This window comes from Muscardinus avellanarius (assembly GCF_963383645.1).
Source record: "Muscardinus avellanarius genome assembly, chromosome: 6".
Classification (NCBI taxonomy): domain Eukaryota; kingdom Metazoa; phylum Chordata; class Mammalia; order Rodentia; family Gliridae; genus Muscardinus; species Muscardinus avellanarius.
In genome coordinates, this window is record NC_137791.1 from 83,356,157 (window position 1) to 83,376,987 (window position 20,831).

General features: G+C 40.2%; 2 protein-coding genes across 4 annotated transcripts in view; one reads left to right on the forward strand and one right to left on the reverse strand.

The window, feature by feature from the left end:
- The window catches only part of YTHDC1 (YTH N6-methyladenosine RNA binding protein C1), a gene marked incomplete at both ends in the record, with an annotated part of 34,037 nt that extends 30,133 nt beyond the window's left edge, over window positions 1-3,904 (reverse strand). For all 3 annotated transcript variants that reach the window (XM_080697913.1, XM_080697912.1, XM_080697911.1), the window contains one exon: window positions 3,877-3,904. In XM_080697913.1, the coding sequence (XP_080554039.1) occupies window positions 3,877-3,904 (28 nt within the window). The remainder of the gene's footprint in view (window positions 1-3,876) is intronic.
- Window positions 3,905-4,160: 256 nt separating this feature from the next.
- Window positions 4,161-20,831, forward strand: part of LOC308264097 (transmembrane protease serine 11E-like) — a gene marked incomplete at both ends in the record, with an annotated part of 106,832 nt that continues 90,161 nt past the window's right edge. Inside the window, one exon of the mRNA XM_080697228.1 lies at window positions 4,161-4,362. Within this exon, the coding sequence (XP_080553354.1) occupies window positions 4,161-4,362 (202 nt within the window). The remainder of the gene's footprint in view (window positions 4,363-20,831) is intronic.

Sequence of the window (20,831 nt, forward strand, 5' to 3'; positions counted from 1 at the left end):
TTACAGTGTTAAAAAAAAAAAGTAGTTATCTGGTCCCTTATAGTTTTGCTGACCCCTGATATAAATCACCACATTTAAAGTTATCTTTCTCCATCCAGGTTATCCTTCAAAAGTAGTTACTGGGAAAGTTTGTCTTTATGAGTTCCAGCAAAATTTCCTGAAAGCTTCCCTTCTGCTATTGTGCAAAGTACATTTTACATTACACTAGTCTCTCAGCTACTTTTTTGTTATTCAGTTATTGTTCTGGCTACCTTTATGTCATTGAAAACTACCACTTTTCTAAATTAAGTCCAGAGACTTGGATTCTCCCTCCCAACAAATTGCCTACTTTCCTAAAAAAGCATCACTGGAAGCCTAAGGATAACATATTTCAATTTATAGCTTATTTCTATTAAGGAGAAAAAATAAGTTGAAATATCAATTACCTGTTCAGTTTTACAGAGCTCTACAGTGAAAAGGAAAGCTAAGTTTTATCCTAAGGCCTTAACAGTGAAAGCCAAAGTATGTATTACATGTATATGTGCGCATAGATAAATGTGTTTGTGTGTGAATAACAAACTGAAAAACCCAGAATTTGGGTTTCATATTTCACATGTCATACTACTTAGGTGGTTACTAATAGTCAAACCATATAAATATTTAAGCATGGAGACACAATTACTGTACAAAAGGAGCCTGGTAAACAAGTATAGTCCTTGCTCCTTTGGAGCTTCCAATCTAGTAATGTGGAAAGCATGTTAAGTGAAAACTTGCATGTGAGGTGTGGCATGCATATAATCCTAGTACTTAAGCTGGGACAGGATCGCAAATTAGAGGCCAGCCTCATCAATTTAGAATACCCTCAGCAACTTGATGAGGAGGCCCTATTTCAAAATAAAAAATAAAATGGGGTGGGGTGTACCTGAGAGGCAGAATGCCTGAGTTCAATCCCCAGTACCAAGCCAAAAAATAGAAGTGGACTCTTTGGATTATAATAGTTAATTGTAGAGAACTCTGCAAGAGCCTAAGGCAATAAAACTTATACTGGGCATTTACAGTAAGTAAAAAGAGGAGTGTCTTTCTCATATAGAAAGCTGTGATTTACCACGAACAGTCAACGTTCTAACATTTTTCAAATCCACATTTTGTACAAATAAGCACCAGAGGAATCAGAGAAATGGTAATTTGTCCAGTTGTACAGCACTTAGCTTCTAGATATGAACTAGAAATCAATATCTGTTTACTACACAACTAATGCACAAAGTCCAATAATTCAAGAGCTCCATGAAAAAGAATCTTTTAATTGCTCTTGGTTAATATATAGCAATTGTAAATTTCTACAACTCAGACTCACTTTTTACAATGATGTTACACCATTTAAGAAATCATTTAAGGGACCTCAGGTAGGTTACATACATGACTAAGATTCTTACAGGACTTATTTACCTTTAAGTTTCTAGTGTTCTGTGTAACTGATAAAATATAGTACTAAAATTCCCCCTGATCTGAGTGTGGTGGCGCACACTTGTAATCCCAGCATTTGGGAGGCTGAGACCGGAGGATCGCAGTTCACGGACAGCCTCAGGTACTTAGTGAGGCCCTTTGCAACTCAGTGAGACCCGGTTTCAAAATAAAGAATAAAAAGTAGGGCAGGGGGTGTAGCTCGGAGGTCGAATGCCCCTGGGTTCCATCCCCCCCCCCCGGGGGGGGGGGTTTTAGACACCTCTTCCTTTCCCTTACTAAAGTATAAAAAACAGTAGAGTTAAGTACTGATTCTTATTCTGCCAACTCTAAGCATGACAATGATCAAGTAAGTAATACATGCTGTGGTTTACTAGAGAATTCTTCAAAAACTACGAACTTCCAGTATGTATGTGCTAGCTTTGCAGCCCAGCGATAATATTTGTCCTATAAAGATAAGCACTTATTTTGTGGTACTAGGGGTGGAACCCCGGGGCCTTCTACCTCCAGGCTATACCTCCCAGTCCTATTTTTTTTCTTATTTGGAGATAGGGTCTCACTAAGTTGCTGAGTCTGACCTCAAACCTTCAATCCTCCTATCTCAGCTTCCCAAGTACTGAGGATTACAAGTGTGTGCCACCAAGCCTGGCCTTCTTATAATCTTTTAAATAGAGAAATCCAATTATAGAAATTATATTTTTTTAAAAAATTGAAATAGGTAAATAATCTTTTATTTTGGGCGGTACTGGGGATGGAACCCAGGGGCATTTTACTTGAGCTACACTCCCAGCCCAATTTTGTATTCTTTATTTTGAAATAGGGTCTCACTGAGTTGCAAAGGGCTTCCCTAAGTAGCTAAGGCTGTACCTGAAGAGCGATCCTCCTGTCTCAGCCTCCCAAATGCTGGGATTACAATCATGCGCCACCATGCTGGGTTGAAAATGATCTTTTTAATGGTTGGAAAATTTGTCTCAAGTATTACTGGTGGTTGACATTACAAACTTTATTATAGAGTAGTAGTATTTGGACTGCACCACCGTCACTACATCCATTTCTAAAACAAAACTTTTAGTCCATCATTTTTCTCCAACGTGCATGTCTACCCTATTACTGATTTGTATCTTCCTCTTAAAAATGAGTTCAAAAGTACTAAATTTTGCTCATTTTTGTGTTTACCACAAGCACCAAAGACTCCCATTAGCATAACTCAAATTACTTCCTGACAATCAAATATTAAATGAACTGTTAACTCATCTATTTTGATAACTGACTTTACTAAGAAATAGTTTCCTTTATAATCACTAACACTATACGCTTCTGTGTTCACATTCTTTCCAGATTTCTCAAAAGAAAAAAAAAAAAGGAGTGGAGGGATTTGAGTTTAAAAATGGCAAATGAAACCTCAATACTCAAATCAAGTCAATGACTTGCTTTAGAATGGGGCATTACCATTAACATCCCCACCCATTATGCTTCCCAAGCTTGTTCATATATCATAACTCAGTTCAGCATATTCTCTTGAGGTAGAAGTCAGAAAAACTGGAGGGCCTAATGAAATTTTTAGAGCCTATTTATTTAGCCAAATTACCTAGCTAGAGAGATCTGAGAGAGGGCAGTAATTTGTGCTATATTTTCATCAACTGTAACTGTTCCAAGACTATCATGGTAATCTTAGGAATGAAGAAGATAGTATACTATCTGCACGACTCTCTAGCCAGATAATGATCATAAGTATTTCATTTTATCCCTTTAACTCTCTATAATTTGCACCCATTTGTTCCTGATTGTATTCTTTGGGAGCTGTGTAAAACGTGTTTCTACCAAAATAGCTGCCATATATTTTGGGTTTTGCCAGGCCTAAGTCCCATGATTTTTTCAAGCACCATAAAATAAGGACAAACACTCGAGGAAAATGGGTAATTTTTGCCATTTCGCCTATTTAGCCTACTTTAACAGAAATAGCCAGAAGGTACGTGTAGGTACTTCTCGAGATTAATAACCCCCCTGTATCACTTAAACACGCTCACTCACTAGACTACCACCACCGACTGTGGCCCTCAAGGTTTCCGAAATTTAGATGAACAGAAAAGTGGTTCTGAAAATACGCATTCCGTCCGCATAATCCTACCAGGAAATAAGTCTAGAGGCCTGCAGCTCGAAACTAGCCCTCTATTCAGCCACTCCCAGGGCAGCTAAACGGAAAGTCAGGAATGGAATCCGGATCAAAGAAAAACCCAAGGCGAGATGAAGCCTTAGGCCGTGCGGAGACCGAGGCGGAAGGGCAGGCCTGCGGCGGCCGAGTTGTCCGGGTGTCCCGGGCAGGACGGCTCCGCCGAGGCCGACCAACAACTCCCACCCCGCAGGCGCCGCGACCACCGCGCCAGCCCGCGCCCGGCCCCTGCCCCGCCTCCGCCCGTCACCTTCCTCCGCACTAACCTTTCTCCTCCCGGCTGTCGGCCGCCATTGCTCCCCTCCGGCTTCCGCTGCCGCCGCCGGGACGCGACTCACGCGGGATCCGCCGCCGCAGCAACAGCCGCAAGAGCCCGTCCGTCGGTCCGTCCGACGAGCTGCCGCCGCGCACTTGGCCTCGGCCGCCCGCCCTCCTCCACTCGCCCTCTCCTCCCTTTCCCCTTTCCTTTTTCCAGCCTCCGCGGGCCTAGGCCCTGCCTTCCCGTTGCGGCTCCGGTCCGGGCGGGGTAAGGGGGAGGGAAGAGAAACAGATGGCGACGGCGGGCGGCGCTAAAATGGAGCCTGCTTCCTGCGCGAAACAATCCCGCTCCCGAAATGCCCTGCGCTGTTTACGCCTCGCTCCCCTCTGCGACGTCACAGTGCGGAAGAGGCGGGGCAACGTGCCCACGCCGCGTCACGCTCCGCCGTCGGCCCGCCCCCCGCCGGCGCCCGCGGCCGGTCACGTGGCTGGCGGTGCGGGTCACGCGGGGTCTTGCTGAGTGGGGTGTTGTGCAGCGTACCCCCAAGTGATGACGTTTTCCCTGGCAGCCCTTGAATAACTGGTTAGGGGTGATGAGGCTGATCCAAAAATACTGCTCTCTGGTGTTCTCATTAATTCAGCCAACGACTGCCAGGTTTCTGGTTGGTCCCAAATATTACTCTAGGTTCTAGGGTTGTAAGTATATGCATATATACCTATTACGTACAAGATATACTTATTTTTATAGTGTATACAAAGTTATCTGACCTCAAGGACGTCTGAAGTTTACATTAAAGAGAAATTTGGGAGCAAAACATAAACATTTAAAATTGTGATTAGTTCTGTGAAAGAAACAAAAGGCTCATAAAGTGAGGAGGTAGTTTATGGAGAAAAACTAGTAAAGACCAGTAGGAGGAGATGAAGTTGAGACGGTTAAAGGGTAAAGAGGAGCTTGCTAGCAAACGGTGGAGAGTCTTACTCAGCTAAAGAAAAAGAGTACACACAAACCTCTAAGGAAGATGCCTTTGTATGCTCAGGGATCTAAAGAACACCAGTGAGTAGGAGCCCAGGCAATGAGAGAACAAGTGGCCGAGATAATGTTTGAGAAAGCACACCACACCTAAGAAGTAAGCACCTAACAAGGACCAACGAAAACAAGGACCAACGAAAGCCCGGTGCCACCGCACACACCTTTAATCCTAAAGGGAGGCTGAGACGGGATTGCAGGTTGGAGGCCAGCACGTGGTAGTTTACAGTCTGTTTCATAATAAAACATGTTTTAAAAGGGCTGGAGGTGTTGCTCATAGGTAGACAGCCCCTGGCTTCAATCCTCAGTACCACAAAAAGAAAAAAGTTAAGGCAATACAAGATCTCTAGGGAAAGCAGAGCATGGAAGCCCATGCCTGTAATCTAGTGCTTGGAAGACTGAGACAGGAAAATTGAAGGTTGGGACATCTTCAGCAATGTAGCAAGACTAAGCAACCTAGCAAGTCCCCTTTTCAAAACAAAAAAAACAAGGGCTGGGGTGTAGGGAAACAATTTAAAAGTTGAACCCTCTGTAAGGTCAGGATAGAAAATACTGTTGGGTTTTTCACAGATCCTCACACAACATAAAACACAAAGCCTACACAAGTTTAAAGTGATCAGTAGTCTTCCAAAGACAAGAACATCTAGATTTTCTGAGATATTCACAATATTCATTATTAAATCAGACAAGAGATCATGTATCACAAATTGCAAGCTATTGCTTGCTATCCATGAACCAGCACAATGTCTGGGTACTTTCATAGAAAATTTTCTTTTTATAAATGTACTGGAGTTTGAACCCAGGGCCATTCTACCCTCCAAATTTCACCCCTAGCCCTTTATATATTTTATTTTGAAACAAAGGTCTTGCTAAATTGCTAAAAGTCTCAATAAGTTATTGAGGCTGACCTTGAATGTGTGATCCAATTGTATAAACCACCCAAGTATTGGGATTATAGGTGTGTGACACCACCCCCGGCTTCATTGAGGTCTTTTCAAGAAGCCCAGTGTGGTAGGCAGTCCTGTAAACCTAGTACTTGGGAGACTAAGGCAGGGATTTAAAGTATGAGGCCAGCATGGGCAACTTCATGGGACCCTGTTTCAAAGTAAAAAATATAACAGGTCAAGGGGTGCAGCTCAGCAGAAGAATGCCCCTGGGATTGAATTCAAAATACCGTGCACTACTGGGAATTGGTTCAATCCCCAATAGCAGACACACACACACACACACACACACACACACACACACACACACACAGTTTCTTTCTTTCTTCTTTTTTTTTTTTTTTTTTTTTTTTTGGTGGTACTGGGGATGGAACCCAGTGGCCCTCTACCTCTGGGCTATACTCCCAAACCTGTTTTTATATTTTGTTTGAAGACAGGGTCTCTTAAGCCAGCTGAGGCTGGCTTGGAACCTGCGTGATCCTCCTGTCTCAGCCTCCCAAGCATAGGGATTACAAGCATACGCCACCATGCCAGCAACACACACACGTTTCTAATCAGAACATGCACTTGTCCATTAAGACTTGGCCTCCACCACTCTCTCTCAATTGCTTTATCTCTGGCCAGTGTTACTGACTGAAATATGTATCTCTCAAATGTGTGGATTCAGAGGAAAAAAATTAGAAGGTGGATTCTGTTGCCCTAAGAAGATTATGTATATGCCAGGCGTGGTGACGCATGCTTGTAATCTCAGCATTCGTGAGGCTGAGACCTGGAGGATCGCGGTTCGTGAACAGCCTCAGCTACTTAGAGAGGCCCTCTGCAACTCAGTGAGACCCTGCTTCAAAAATAAAAACGACTAAAAAATAGGGTTAGGGGTGTAGCTCAAAGGTAGAATGCCCCGGAGTTCCATCCTAAGTACCGAAAAAATAATAATAATATGAAAATCTTCTTGTCAGATTTATTGCTCAATATCCATTTGCTACACTAATGCACCAAACCTTATAGTATTCCAAAGGCACAATGTTCTTTTTTTTTAAAAAGAAAAAAAAAAAAAAAAAACAACTAAGCCGGGCGTGGTGGCCCACACTTGTAATCCCAGCATTCGGGAGGCTGAGACCAGAGGATCACAGTTCACGGACAGCCTCAGCTACTTAGTGAAGCCCTCTGCAACTCAGTGAGACCCTGTTTCAAAATAAAGAATAAAAAATAGGGCAGGGGTTGTAGCTTGGAGGTCGAATGCCCCTGGGTTCCATCCCCAGACTCGCAAAAAAAAAAAAAAAAGAAGAAGAAGATTATGTAGAGTAAGGAGTGAGGTGATTCAGTTCGTAGTCTTAGAGAATGTTAATATTTAAATGGAAAGTAAATGTATAATAGGAGCCTAGAACACTCTGTCATGGCAGGATGGTGCTATCAACATCAAAAATTCTAGGATCCTACCAAAATAAGACAGGAGATGAGCTAAGTGATGTGATTGCCTTTGGCCAAAATGAGAGATTCTGAGTATTTGAAAAGATAAAACTGCTTTGAATTAAAACATATCAACTATCTTTCAATCTGTGAAATCATTGTAGTTCAAAGTAATTTATTAGTCCCTTGGAATCCCCCATACTGAGGATTGAACCCAGGGACATTCTATCTTTCAGCTACATCTCCAGCCATATTTTTTATTCTTTATTTTTAAACAGTGTCTCACTGAGTTGCAGTAGGCCTCACTAAGTAGCTGAGGCAGGCCACAAACTATGATCCTCCTTTCAGCCTCTCAAGTACTGGGATTACAAGCAAGCACCACCACACCCATCTAGTTCATTATTTTAAGAACTGGTAAACAGCCGGACGTGGTGGCACACCCTTGTAATCCCGGCATTAGGGAGGCTGAGACCGGAGGATTGTGGTTCGTGGACAGCCTCAGCTACATAGTGAGGCCCTCTGCAACTCAGTGAGACCCGGTTTCAAAATAAAGAATAAAAAATAGGGCAGGGGGTATAGCCCAGAGGTCTAATGCCCCTGGGTTCCATCCCAGACACACACACACACACACACACACACACACACACACAGAACTGGTAAACAAAGAGAAATCACTACCTGTCATTCCAATTAGAATTCTACCTCAGTATTATCTAAAAAGTAGTTAATGAAAATAGTATTTATATCACATGGTCAAAGCAAAGCAATGACAAAACTAGGATATCACTGTTTTACAACCATTAGTGAAATATCAATTCAGTAACTATTAATGGCTGTTAATATAACAAAGACAATCAGATGTTGAGTGCTGCTGACAGAAGTACCTATGCTATCTATAAAGTAATCTTAGATCAATAGATTGATCCAACGAACCCAAGTCTGTTCTCTCCACCTCCACCCCATTTTATTTTTTATATTGAGACAGGGTCTTGCTAAACTGCTGAGGGTCTCCCTAAGTTGCTGAGGCTGACCTGGAATCTAGGATTCTTTTGTCTTCGTTTCCCAAGCACTAGGATTACAGGAATGCACCAGCATGCCTAGCTATCTACTTTATTTCTTCTAGTTCATCTTAGTCTGAGAAGCAAATAAAATTGACCTTCCAATAAAAAAAAATGAAGAGATACAAAATGTAAGCTGAAATGAGGAAATTCACATCTTGTTTTCTGTGGGCAGATAATCATATTTCCTAATAGTAAATTTCCCTTTCCTTTGAAGTAACTTGATATTTTTTACAGTTTTTTTCCCAATAAAAAGGTGTCATATTCAGTGGCCCCATAGCTTATAGATGAAAGAATTTTGCTCTCAGTTGATAGATAATGAACATTAGAATAAATATTGGAACTCTCTTGTCTGACAAAAACCACAATCTAAACAGAGCTGCTTTTTTCTTAGATTCTACTGTAATTTTTTTTTTTTTTTGGTGTGTGTGTGTGTGTGTGTGTGTGTGTGTGTGTGGTACTGGGGGTGGAACCCAGAGACTTTCTACCTCCGGGCCATACTCCCAGACCTTTTTTTATATTTTATTTGGAAACAGGGTCTCACTAAGTTGCTGAAAGCCTCACTAAGTAGCTGAGGCTGGGTTCGAACCCCTGCGATCCTCCTGTTTCAGCCTCCCAAGCGTGGGGATTACAAGCATGTGCCACCACGCCTGGCTTTTTATTTATTTATTTATTTATTTATTTATTTATTTATTTATTTATTTTTACTGTAATGTGTTTTGGGGTGTAACTGCTTCTCATTGTGGTAAACAAGATTGTTTTGCATTAACTGAAAGATAAGGAGCACTCCTTTGGCATGCTCAGTGATTCCTGTAAGTTTAATCAGTTAATTCCATCTATACAGTAATTCCATCTATATAAACTTATCTGATGTCAATTCTCTCTCTCTCTCTCTCTCTCTCTCTCTCTCTCTCTTTCTCTCTCTCTCTCTCTCTCTCTTTCTCTCTCTCTCTCTCTCTCTCTCTCTCTCCTCTTTCTCTTATACACTCAGCTCTTTTATCTTTTTTTCTTTTTAAACAGAGCAGATATGAGCAACTTAGCCAGGCCCTAAGCAATTTGGTGAAACCTGTTTTAAAGTAAAATATAAACCGGACATGGTAGCACATACTTGTAATCCCAGTACTTGGGAGGCTGAGACAGGATGATTGCAGGTTTGCAACCAGCCTCAGCTACTTAGTGAGGCCCTCTGTAACCCAGTGAGATCTTGTTTCAAAATAAAGAATAAAAAATAGGGCTGAGGGGTATGGCTCAGAGGTAGAATGCCCCTGGGTCAATCTCCAGTATGGCATAGGTGAAAGCCCCTGGGTTTAATATCCAGTACAAGAAAGAGAAAAAAATTATTCTCCCTTCAAGCAAAGGGTAAGGTGGTTATTGAAGGCCAGAGGCAAATATCTTCCCACAACGTCAGACATTTGTTAATAAAACTTTCTTTTTAATTTTTGACTCTCCATTCTTTGACTGTATCAAGTAGCAATGAGGTGGAACTTGTGGGTTTACACTCCCTCATCTCACACCTCCAATATCTGCAATACACTGGGGGAGAGGTGAGAAGAGGGAAAGGGCACTAAGACACAGGCAATGGTTAACCTACCCCTAGATGGAAAGTGTTACTAAGGGACTAATACACAGGACTATAGAGACATATAATAGGATAATAACTGCATGAATTACTCTTGTCTTTCTTTCTTTCTTTTTTCTTTCTTTCTTCCTTTTTTTTGGTGGTTCTGGGGTTCCTGGAAGCTCTTCTACCTCCGGGCTACACTCCCAGACCTATTTTTTTTTTTTTTGAAACAGGATCTCTTAAGCCAGAGCGGCTGGCTTCGAACCTGCGAGATCCTCCTGTCTCCGCCTCCCAAGTGCGGGGATTACAAGCGTGCGCCACCACTCCCGGCTCTTGTGTTCCTTTCTGGAATGTCCTCTTGACCCAGCCTAAAAAGTACAATTTAACTGTACAGATTTCAGTTTCATCCTGCATATTATCTAGGAATTCTTCCTTTACAACCTTTCCCTAACAGAGTTAAGTGCCTCTTTTGTGTTCCCACTGAGTTTGTACTTGTCTCCTTTATAAAAGTGATAGATGTAGATAAATTAAAAACTACTATGGTGCACCAGCAGAGTCCCGGGCATATAAAAGGAACCAAATAAGAATTCAATGAAGAAAGACAAAGGGGATAAACAAAGGGAAAAAGGAAGGGCATCCGGAGGTCTGTATTCTGCCAGTGAGCAGCATTCAACCAACTCTATAACTTCTTTTCTTTATGCCTTCAATTTCTCATTTATCCAATAAGAAATTGGACTCAGACTTTCCTTGACCTTGGACAAGTCACAGAGCTTCAGTTTCTTCACATATAAAATGAAAACAATATCAACTACGTAGAATTATTATGAAGATCAAATGAGCTATGTATGTGCAAGTTCATTTACTAGGATAAAATGGTATAAAAACTTTATGTATGACTTAGTATTTTTAAAGTTCTTTTTAGCTCTTAATTTTTTATTATTTCAATCAGTGGTATGTGAAAAATTATACATCCTGTTTGTTTGTTGTTTGTTTGTTTTTCTTTGCAACAGTAATGAGGGTCAGCAGTGGGAAATAGTAGGAAGAATCAACAGATTTCTCACACCAAATAAATTCAGAATTAAATTGTGTCAGACTTTCAAAGTAGCTTCCAAGACAATTTCCAGAGATATTTTAGAAATTTTTTGAGGAGTTAAGCAAAGGACAGATGTGCAACTACTACTTTTGTGCATGTGACTATGCATGCTTCTGAAGGCCCTCAATGCAAGCATGTTCCGGTAAGTTGCTGCTCCCATCTCACCTGACTCATTTGACCGGCACAACCAGTTTACATGCCAGAGCAAGTAGACAAAGGTGCAATAAAAGGAGGGAAAGAGGGAAAGGCATTTAAAAGCTGACTAATTAAATTTCCACTTTTTTAATGACTGCACTTGTATTTCAAGGGTGGCCTAACCTTTTGGAGAAAATAAAAACAGGGCAGAAAGCAGACAGTTTGAAACTAATAGGTGCTGGGTTTTTTTTTTTTTTTTCCTTTTTCCTTTTTTTTTTTTTTTAATAGGCAGAGGACCTAGTCTGTCCTCATTCCCTCCATCTCAAGCTTTAATTTCATCCAAAACTTTAGTAGCCTGGCTGACCACTCTTACTCTTTTCTGTGCCCAACTCCTCATTTTTTCTTTGTGAGTATTTGTTAAACATTTATAACATGGCAGGCACTGCCAAAGCATTTATTTTTATGCCAAAATAAGTTGTTTGAACTTGATCTTTTTTTTTTTTTTCGGATCTGGGGATGGAACCCAGGGGCATTCAATCTCTAAGCGGCACCTCCAGCCCTATTTTTTATTCTTTATTTTAAAACAGGGTCTTACGGGGAGTGGTGAGTTGGCCCGGGCCATCCTCCCCCCTCATGCCATTTTGGCATGGGGCTGTAACTATTTTCTGTATTTCTATTTTCTGTATTTCTGTCTTTTTAATAAACCTCTTTAAATCTTCAAAAATAAAAAAAATAAATAAATAAAACAGGGTCTCACAAAGTACAAAGGGCCTCACTAAGTAACTGAGGCTGTCCATGAACCGCGATCCTCCGGTCTTAACCTCCAGAATGCTAGGTGAACTTGATCCTCTTGATCACACATTTTCAAACAATATACTATGTAAAGATTCACAATCTGAAAATGCAGGTTCCTGAATTTAATCCTGGAGATAAAATTTGGAATTTCCTTATAGGCCCAAGAATGAGCTATTTTAACCTCATCTCAAGCTATTCCCAGGAATAACATGATTGGATTAGCATTTTAAAATGATTACTCTATTAACCTCTGTGAAATTAGTAGAACATCTTGCAATAAGGTTTGTGGGCAGATCAACTCTTGACAAATTTCCTGTCTTTTTGATAATTTTGGAATTACCATCTTTGTTCAAAGCCAGACTTTTACTATTTAAGAGCTATTGAGTTGGTTGAATGGGTGAAGTTAGCCTTTTTGTACATATCCTCATCTATAAGGGTACGTGAAAATCAGAGGAGCTACCTCCAAGTGTAACTGTGAAGATTTAGTAAGTAAAATATATGTGCTGTTGGCATAGAGAAATAAGTACTCAAAAGTGGTAGCTGGGATTACAGGCATATGCCACCATGCCTATCTAATAATTATTATTCTTAATTTTATATTTAATATTATTACTATTATTGCATAGCTCCACTTTTTAGATTGAAGAAGTATGACAAAAAGTTTTTGCAATGATGAATTCATGTTCTTGGAACATGACTGGATAACTGCATCAAAAGGAAGAAGTGTTCTTACTATTAAATTATCTTCTTCAAGGCAGAAATTCTTGTAATAATAATTGTATTTTTCATTTTCCATGCATCTAATTTTTTAAATTCTTGAGTAGTAAGTACTTTTATTAACTGCTGTTCTGAAATTTTCTTCTAATTTCTTTCTTTCTTTTTTTTTTTTTTTTTTTTTTGGTGGCACTGGGGGTGGAACCCAGAGGCTTTCTACCTCAGACCTATTTTTATATTTTATTTAGAACAGGGTGGGTCTCACTAAGTTGCTGAGAACCTCACTAAGTAGCTGAGGCTGGCTTTGAACCTGTGTGATCCTCCTGTCTCAGCCTCCCAAGCCACCACACCTGGCTTACAGTAACCAAAATTTTACCTATCCAGAAAAGGGAAATACTATCTGTCCTTAACCATCATCTGAAAGAAATCATTAACAGAAATACAGAGCTAGTCTGGGTGCTTCACACCTGCAATCACAGTACTTGGGAAGCTGGTACAGGAGAATCACAGGTTTGAGGGCAGCCTTAGCAATTAAGTGAGATCCTGTTTAAAAATTTTTAAAATTTTTATTGGTACATTATATTCATACATCATATTGGGGTAAAAAACTTGTGTGTACAGATCACTGATTTAACCTCTACCCAATTCCCACCCCATTCCCTCCCCATCCCTCCCTCCCTTGCTCGACTTAGTGGTTGACTTCAGTATGTTTAAGTACATTGTGTGTTTTAGAGATTTTCCTCTTCCCCCCTCCTTTCTCCTCCTTTAGGTTGTCTTGTTTGCTCCTCTATAGGATTTCCTTTTTCATCTACAGTTCCTCCTATGACCCATTTCTCCCTAACTCTCAAATGTTAGGGAAAGCATCTGATTTCTTATTTTTTGTGACTGACTAATCTCACTTAGCATAATGTCCTCCACTTCCATCCATTTCCCTGAAAATGATGTAATTGAGTTTTTTTTTTATGGCTGAGTACAATTCCATTGTGTACATATTCCACAGTTTTGTAATCCATTCATCTTAAAAAATTTTTTTTAAAGGTACTGGGATACATGTAGCTCAGAGATAGCATGCTCCTGGGTTCAATTCCCACTCTCCCCACCCCCAAATGAAGTGTATTAGCTTATTTAGTTAAATAAAATATGAGGAAGACCCAATCTTGAAGCTAGAATTATTTAATCTTAAATCCCACCTTAGCTTCCATACTAAACTTCCTCTTATACACTTCAGGATCTAAAGTGAATGTGGCATCCTGAGAATACTAAGCAGATCATCAAAGGTGAATTAAAAAAATTAGCTTTTAGCCAGGCGTGGTGGCGCACGCTTGTAATCCCAGAATTCAGGAGGCTGAGACCGGAGGATCGTGGTTTGAGGACAGCCTCAGCTACTTAGTGAGGCCCTCTGCAACTCAGTGAGACCTGGTTTCAAAATAATGAATAAAAATAGGGAAGGGGGTGTAGCTCGGAGATTAAATGCCCCTGGGTTCCATCCCCAGACCCTCAAAAAAAAAAAAAAATTAGCTCCTCTCTCTCTCTCTCTCTCTCTCTCTCTCTCTCTCTCTCTCTCTCTTTCTCTCTCTGTCTCTGTCTCTCTCTCTCTCCCTCTCTTTTTTTTCTTTTTCTCTTTTTTTGGTATTGGAGATTGAACCCAGGGACATTCTACCTATGAGCTACATCCCAGCCCTTTTTTATATTTATTTATTGTTTATTTATTTATTTATTTATTTATTTATTTATTTATTTGCAGGTCTGGGGATGGAACCCAGGGACATTTGACCTCCAAACTACACCCCCTGACCTATTTTTTATTCTTTATTTTGAAACAGGCAGGGTCTCACTAAGTTGCAGAGAGCCTCACTGAATAGCTGAGGTGGTCTGTGATCGCAATTCTCTGGTCTCAGCCTCCCGAATGCTGGGATTACAAGCATGTGCCACCACGCCCGGCTTCCCAGCCCTTTTTTTTTTTTTTTTTAAATTTTAAAACCAGGTCCTGTTAAGCTGTTGAGGCCAGCCTCAAGTCTGTGTTCTTCCTGCCTCAACTTCCTGAGTGCCAGGAACACAGGCATGTGCCACTGTGCCTGGCTCACAATTAGGTCTCAACACTAGTGTCTCCAAAGCATGCATATCTAAAATTACCTTCTAAAGTCTTGGAGAAAAATTATAAAAAGGACATTTGCAGAAAAAGTTTTGCAGTCCTTCTTCTGAATGACTGACCTTACCTTTGATCCACATTCTATATTCCTTATCACAAAGGTGTCCACAAATAGATATGGAACATACTGGTGTGTTCTCTGGCTTACAAAAGTATTTTCTTTTCTTTTTTTTTTTTTGGTGGTACTGGGGGTGGAACCCAGAGACTTCCTACATCCGGGCTATACTCCCAGACCTATTTTATATTTTTATTTGGAAACAGGGTCTCACTAAGTTGCTGAGAGCCTCACTAAGTAGCTGAGGCTGGCTTCGAACCTGTGCGATCCTCCCGTATCAGCCTCCCAAGCGCGGGGATTACAAACGTGCGCCACCATGCCCAGCCAAAAGTATTTTCAAATGAAAATATGGTATCTCTTGTTCATTTAGTTTTAAGTGAAATCACTTAAAACTAAAATTAACTGTGCTACTTTTATCTGTTAAGGGAAGTGGTCTACTTCATATCAGAAGCATAAGAAACTTCTCTATTGCTCCCTTCCTCTTTTGGAAAAAATAGGGACAGCAAGTAGATCAGTCATTAAATTGAATAAAGAAATCTGCTGAAGTGTGATGGTGCATGTCTATAATACCAGCAACTCCGGAGGCTGAAGCAGGAGGAGGATAAAGGCCAGCCTCAGCAATTTAGCAATACTGTCTCAAAATAAAATATCAAAAGGGTTGGAGATGTATTTTGGTGATAGAATGCCCTGGATTCAACCTCCAGAACCCAAAAGAAAAAGGATCTAAGCAACTCTCCCATCCCCCTACCTTCCTTCTCTTTCCCAAGGAGAGGCTGGGCAACAAAAACCAGGAAGAAGCCAGGGGCATTGGTGCCCACCTTTAATCCCTGTACTTGGGAGGCTGAGAAAAGAGGATCACAAGTTCAGGCCAGCCCGGGGAATTTAATGAGAACTTGTCTCAAAAATGAAAACATAGAAAGAACGAGAAATGTAGCTCAGAGGTAGAGAGCTCCTGGGTTCAATTCTTAGTAACACTAAATACAAACATACATATGTCAAAACATACATACATACATACATACATACATACATACATAATAAAATCAGGAAGAATGAAGAATGTAGAAATTCTCATGTTTATGTAAAGAGATTTGAGTCTTATTTGTTTGAGTTTTAAAAGAGTGGGCTACTTTATTTGATATATAGATTATACCTAAAAATGTTTTTAAGAAAAACTGAATAGAATAGTCACATAACCATGGCTAAGCCAGGAGGGAAGTCATTTTTTATTTTCCCTATGACTGGAATACTTGTGGTGAATTTAGAGGTGTTTGCTCCAAAATACAGAAGCCCTTCTCCTCAATATCTCTCCAAAAGAATTAAAGACTGGGCATGGTGACATACACCTTTAATCTCAGTACTTTGGGAGGCTGAGACAGGAGGATCGCAGGTTTGAGGCCAGTCTCAGCAACTTAGTGGGACTCTTTAAAAAAAAAAAATTAAAAGAGGCTAGGGTTATAGCTCCGTGGTAGATTGCACCTGGGTTTAATCCCTAGTAGCCCCCGCCCCCCCCAAAAAAAATCAATGTTAGATTACTATAGTAATACATGCATACCCATATTTATAGCAGTACAATTCACAATAGCCAAAGTATGGAACCAACTTAGGTGTCATCAACAGATGAAAGAAAACTAACAGTGCTTGATAAGTTATAAATCAGTGATATAAATTGGTAAGTAAATTTGAATCATTAAAAAGTCGCAGAATTAGAACTAGGCTTGGTGACAGACTTCTGTAATCCCAGTACTTGGGAGGCTAAGACAGGAGCATCACAGGTTTGGAAGCCAGATCCTGCTTCCAAATAAAAAAATAAAATAGGGCTGGTAGTGTAGCTGGGAGGTAGAAGGGCTCTGGGTTCAACCTCCCTCACTCTCCTTCCCCTCCCCCCCAAAAGTTACAGAATTCTCTCTTATATGATTGAATGTGACTTGGTACCATGATTGATATTTGTGTGTGTGTGTGGGGGGGGGGGCTTGGGGTGGAACCCAGGGGCATTTCTACTTACAGGCTGTACTCCCAGACCTATTTTATACTTGAGTTGGAAACAGGGGCTCACTAAGATGCTCAGAGCCTCACTAAGTAGCTGAGGCTGGCTTCCAACCTGTGCGATCCTCCTGTCTCACCCTCCCAAGTGCTGGGATTACAAGCGTGCGCCACCATGCCCGGCTTCATGATTGATATTCTATGTGCATACTGTGTTGTATATATCTCAGCTGCAGACAGCTCCCAGAGCAGAAGTAATTAAATAGAAATGAATATATTTTACGCTTAAATGAGTTTATGGGGAAAACTTTCAGTTTTGTGATACTGCACCAGCACTGCCACTAGAAAACCCTAAAACTGGAAGGACAGCGGCAGACAGAACAAAGCCAGAGCGATTCTGGTTCACAACTCCAGAAAGGAGGTCCGCGGGAGCCCGGGGCGGGGACCCCTTGAGGCTGATTGGCGGAACCCAAACCTGTCAGCCGCCCCAGCTGCAAGCGCCTCTGGGAAGCGTAGTTTTTGCCTTTTAACCTCCCAAGCGTGGAAAACACAAGTGGATTGCAATGAAAACAGAGCAATGTATTAAGTGATTAATTTATTTAATCACTCAGAAGTTTAGATTTTAGGTTGCTATACAGTTTTCTATCATAAAAAAACAACAAATTCCTGTCAAACTATACTTTTCAGGTTTTTGATAATGATCGCAAAATTGTCCTCTTGAAAACGACATCAGTTTGTGCTCCTAGCCATGCTTGTTTCATATCGTCAGTCATAAATAATACATTTGTGCCTGGCATGGTGGCCACGCTTCTAAACCCAGTACTTGGGAGGCTGAGACAGGAGAATCGCACGTTCGCGGAGAGCCTTAGCAATTTAGCGAGGCTCTCAAAAACGTAGTGAGACTCCGTTTCACAATAAAAAATGAAAAATAGGGTTGAGGGTGTACCTCGGAGGTAGAATGCCTCTGGGTTCAATCCCCAGTAACGCAAACAAACAAACAAACAAACAAACAAACAAACGTTAGTATTTTTAGTATGTAAATTAATACATTTGTGTATTAATCATTTAAAAATTTTGAGTTTGTTTTGCTAACTGAGTTTGAACATTTGCGTGTGTGTGTGTGTGTGTGTGTGTGTGTGTGTGTGTGGTGCTGGGGATTGAACCCAGGGGCTTTCTATCTGCGAGCTACACTCCCAGCCCTATATTTTATTCTTTATTTTGAAACAAGGCCTCACAAAGTTGCTGAGTGCTTCACTAAGTAACTGAGACTGTCTGCGAACCCAGATCCTCCTGTTTCAGCCTCTCAGGTATCACACTCAGCTAAGTTTGAACATTTTCTCATGACAGTTGATTTATAATTAAATCTGCAACCTACCTGTTTTCCTAGTATTTCTCAACAATGCATCTATAAACAATCTCATGTGGTGATGAGAAGTTAGTGACAGTGTATGTAGAGAGGGAAGAGGTCAGGGAGAAGTTCATACGGATGTCATCTACGAAAAAGCTAAAACTGAAAAATAAGCCCATAGGATGTGAGTAAAGGTCAAAACAAGTTTGGACAAAACTAGGATAAAAACAAATTGAAAACATTCCTAGGATGTGGGTAAAGGTTGCCAAGTCTTGCTGAACAATGACTCAATACACACCTGCTGGACAATAGCTCCACAACACACAACCAAGAGAGCGTGAAGAAACCTTAGCAGACAGGTAGATAAATACCCCTAAATTAAAGATAATGTTTGGCTTTCTCAGTCAAGATATACCTCTGTTTGATTGAGGATTTTCTGCTTATGCTTACGTTTTGAATGTTATTCTTTTCTGAATAAATATTGTCTGAGTGCTGCACCTGTTGCCCACGATCTCATTATTGATTCCAGGGAGGCAACAATCTGGGATCACATGAGAGACACCTAATTAGGCACAGCAGTGAGGAACATGGTTTCTTTGTTCATCCATGTACAATTATTACTAGTGAAACAGGAAACTCTAAGATCTAGTGACCTGTTGATATATAATTCTGTATTTCCCCATAGACATTCATTTTTAGGTCTTTCAAGGAAATATCCTGGTTACTTTCTTCCATTTCCTGTCCACAAAATTAAACTTTGTTGAATCCCGTGGGACTGAACTTAAAAGCACGTTGATGATGCAACCAGTTGAATTTAGAAGCAAATGCTAGATTTAGTATTTGATACTGAATATCTACCTTTATAATTATCTGGGCTCTGATGGTTACCTGCTTATGGGCTCAGGCTATGAATGTCTAGCTACTCACAGAAAGAGCCATGGAAGGAAGAAAATTCTGTAAGGAAGAGCTCTATCACTCAGGGAATTCCAGAAGGTCTAAATATCTAGAGCAATTATTCCACCCGATGGTTTTGGTACTAGGGATTGAGCCAGGAGCATTCTACCTCTGAAGTACACCCCCAGCACTTTTTATTTTTTATTTTGAAACGGGGTTTCACTAGGTTGCTGAGTGCCTTGCTAAACTGATGAGGCTGACTTCAAACCTACTATCCTGTCTTAGCCTCTTGAGTACTGGGATTACAAGCATGTACTACCTTACAAGCTTGTGATAGGATTCTTCTCTGATTTAACGAGGTCAGATACATTTCCAGGGAACCTTCAGATGTGAGAGCAACATTCCCAGATTCTTTTCTTATAAAATATGTATTAAAATATATAGAACCCAGCCTCAAATGGTAAAAGCTTTATCATTATCATTATTATTATTACTTGTAATTTCTGGGGCAAAACAATTTCCTTTTCCTTCTCAAATAAGCATAAAGGTACTTAGAAGAGGTGTTTAGAAAAGGATTATTTTATTCATATTTACTGATTTAGAGGAATAGGAATTTGTTTTATATTCTCCTTTTTTCCCCCTTTTTTTGGTATTGGGGATTGAACCTAGGGAAAGGGTATTTTATGTATGAGTGACACCATTCAACTCTTTTTATTTCATTTTTTAAATTTTGAAACAAGGTCTTGCTAAGTTACTGAGAGTTTTGTTAAATTGCTAACACTGGCCTCACATTTTTTATCTTCCTGTCTCAGCTTCCCAAATACTGGAATTGTAGGCATGTGCCACCACACCCAGTATCTATATTCACTTTTGAAATTAGAATAATAATCTGTCATCTATCTTTTTTTTAAACCAGAGTAAGACAGGACCCTGTACATACATATTATAGTAAGATGTCTCTGTCAACCACATGACCATAAACTGTCATCACTCTCCATCTAGTGGCAAAACAGGCCAATTAAAAGCAAGTCTCTAAAAAGTATTTTCATTGTAAGTCTCAGGCCCAAAATATTTTCTTCCCGTGTGCACATGTGCATGTGTGTAGGGCGGTCAGTATTACTGAGGATTGAACTCAGGGATGTTCTACCAAAAACCTACACCCCCAGCCCTTTTTATATTTTTATTTTAAAATAGGATCTTGCTAAGTTATCAAAAGCTGGCCTCGAACCTGCCATCCTCCTCTCCTCCTCTCAAGTACGGGGATTATAGGTATGGGCCACCATACCCAGCTGAACACAAATATTTTAAAAGCTATCAGTAGATATTGTAGTAGCATATAAATATTACCATTATTTTGTTAAAATTTGGTAATAAACCCTCTATTAAATAATTCATACTTGTAATTTGGTATTATTAAGTCATGAAAAGAAAATGATACCATGCTGGTTGATGAGCAGAATATTTACAACTACAGGCCCTTTTTTGAAAACGAGTTGCCTTATTATCTTAAGGCTTTTATGATTTTAAAATCTTATCTTTGTATCTTATAAAATGCTGAATTGCATTTTAGTAGTTGCAGGAACAAGATTTATTTCTTCTTTCTTTCTCTTTTTTGGCACTAGGGATTGAACTCAAGGGCACTCTACCTTCAAGCTACACCCCTGGCCGTTTTATTTATTCATATTTTATTTTGAAAGTCCAAATACTGTAGCAATACACACATACTCATATTTGTAATGGCAATTCATGACAGTCGATATGGAACCGACCTAGGTATATCAACAGATGAATGAATAAAGG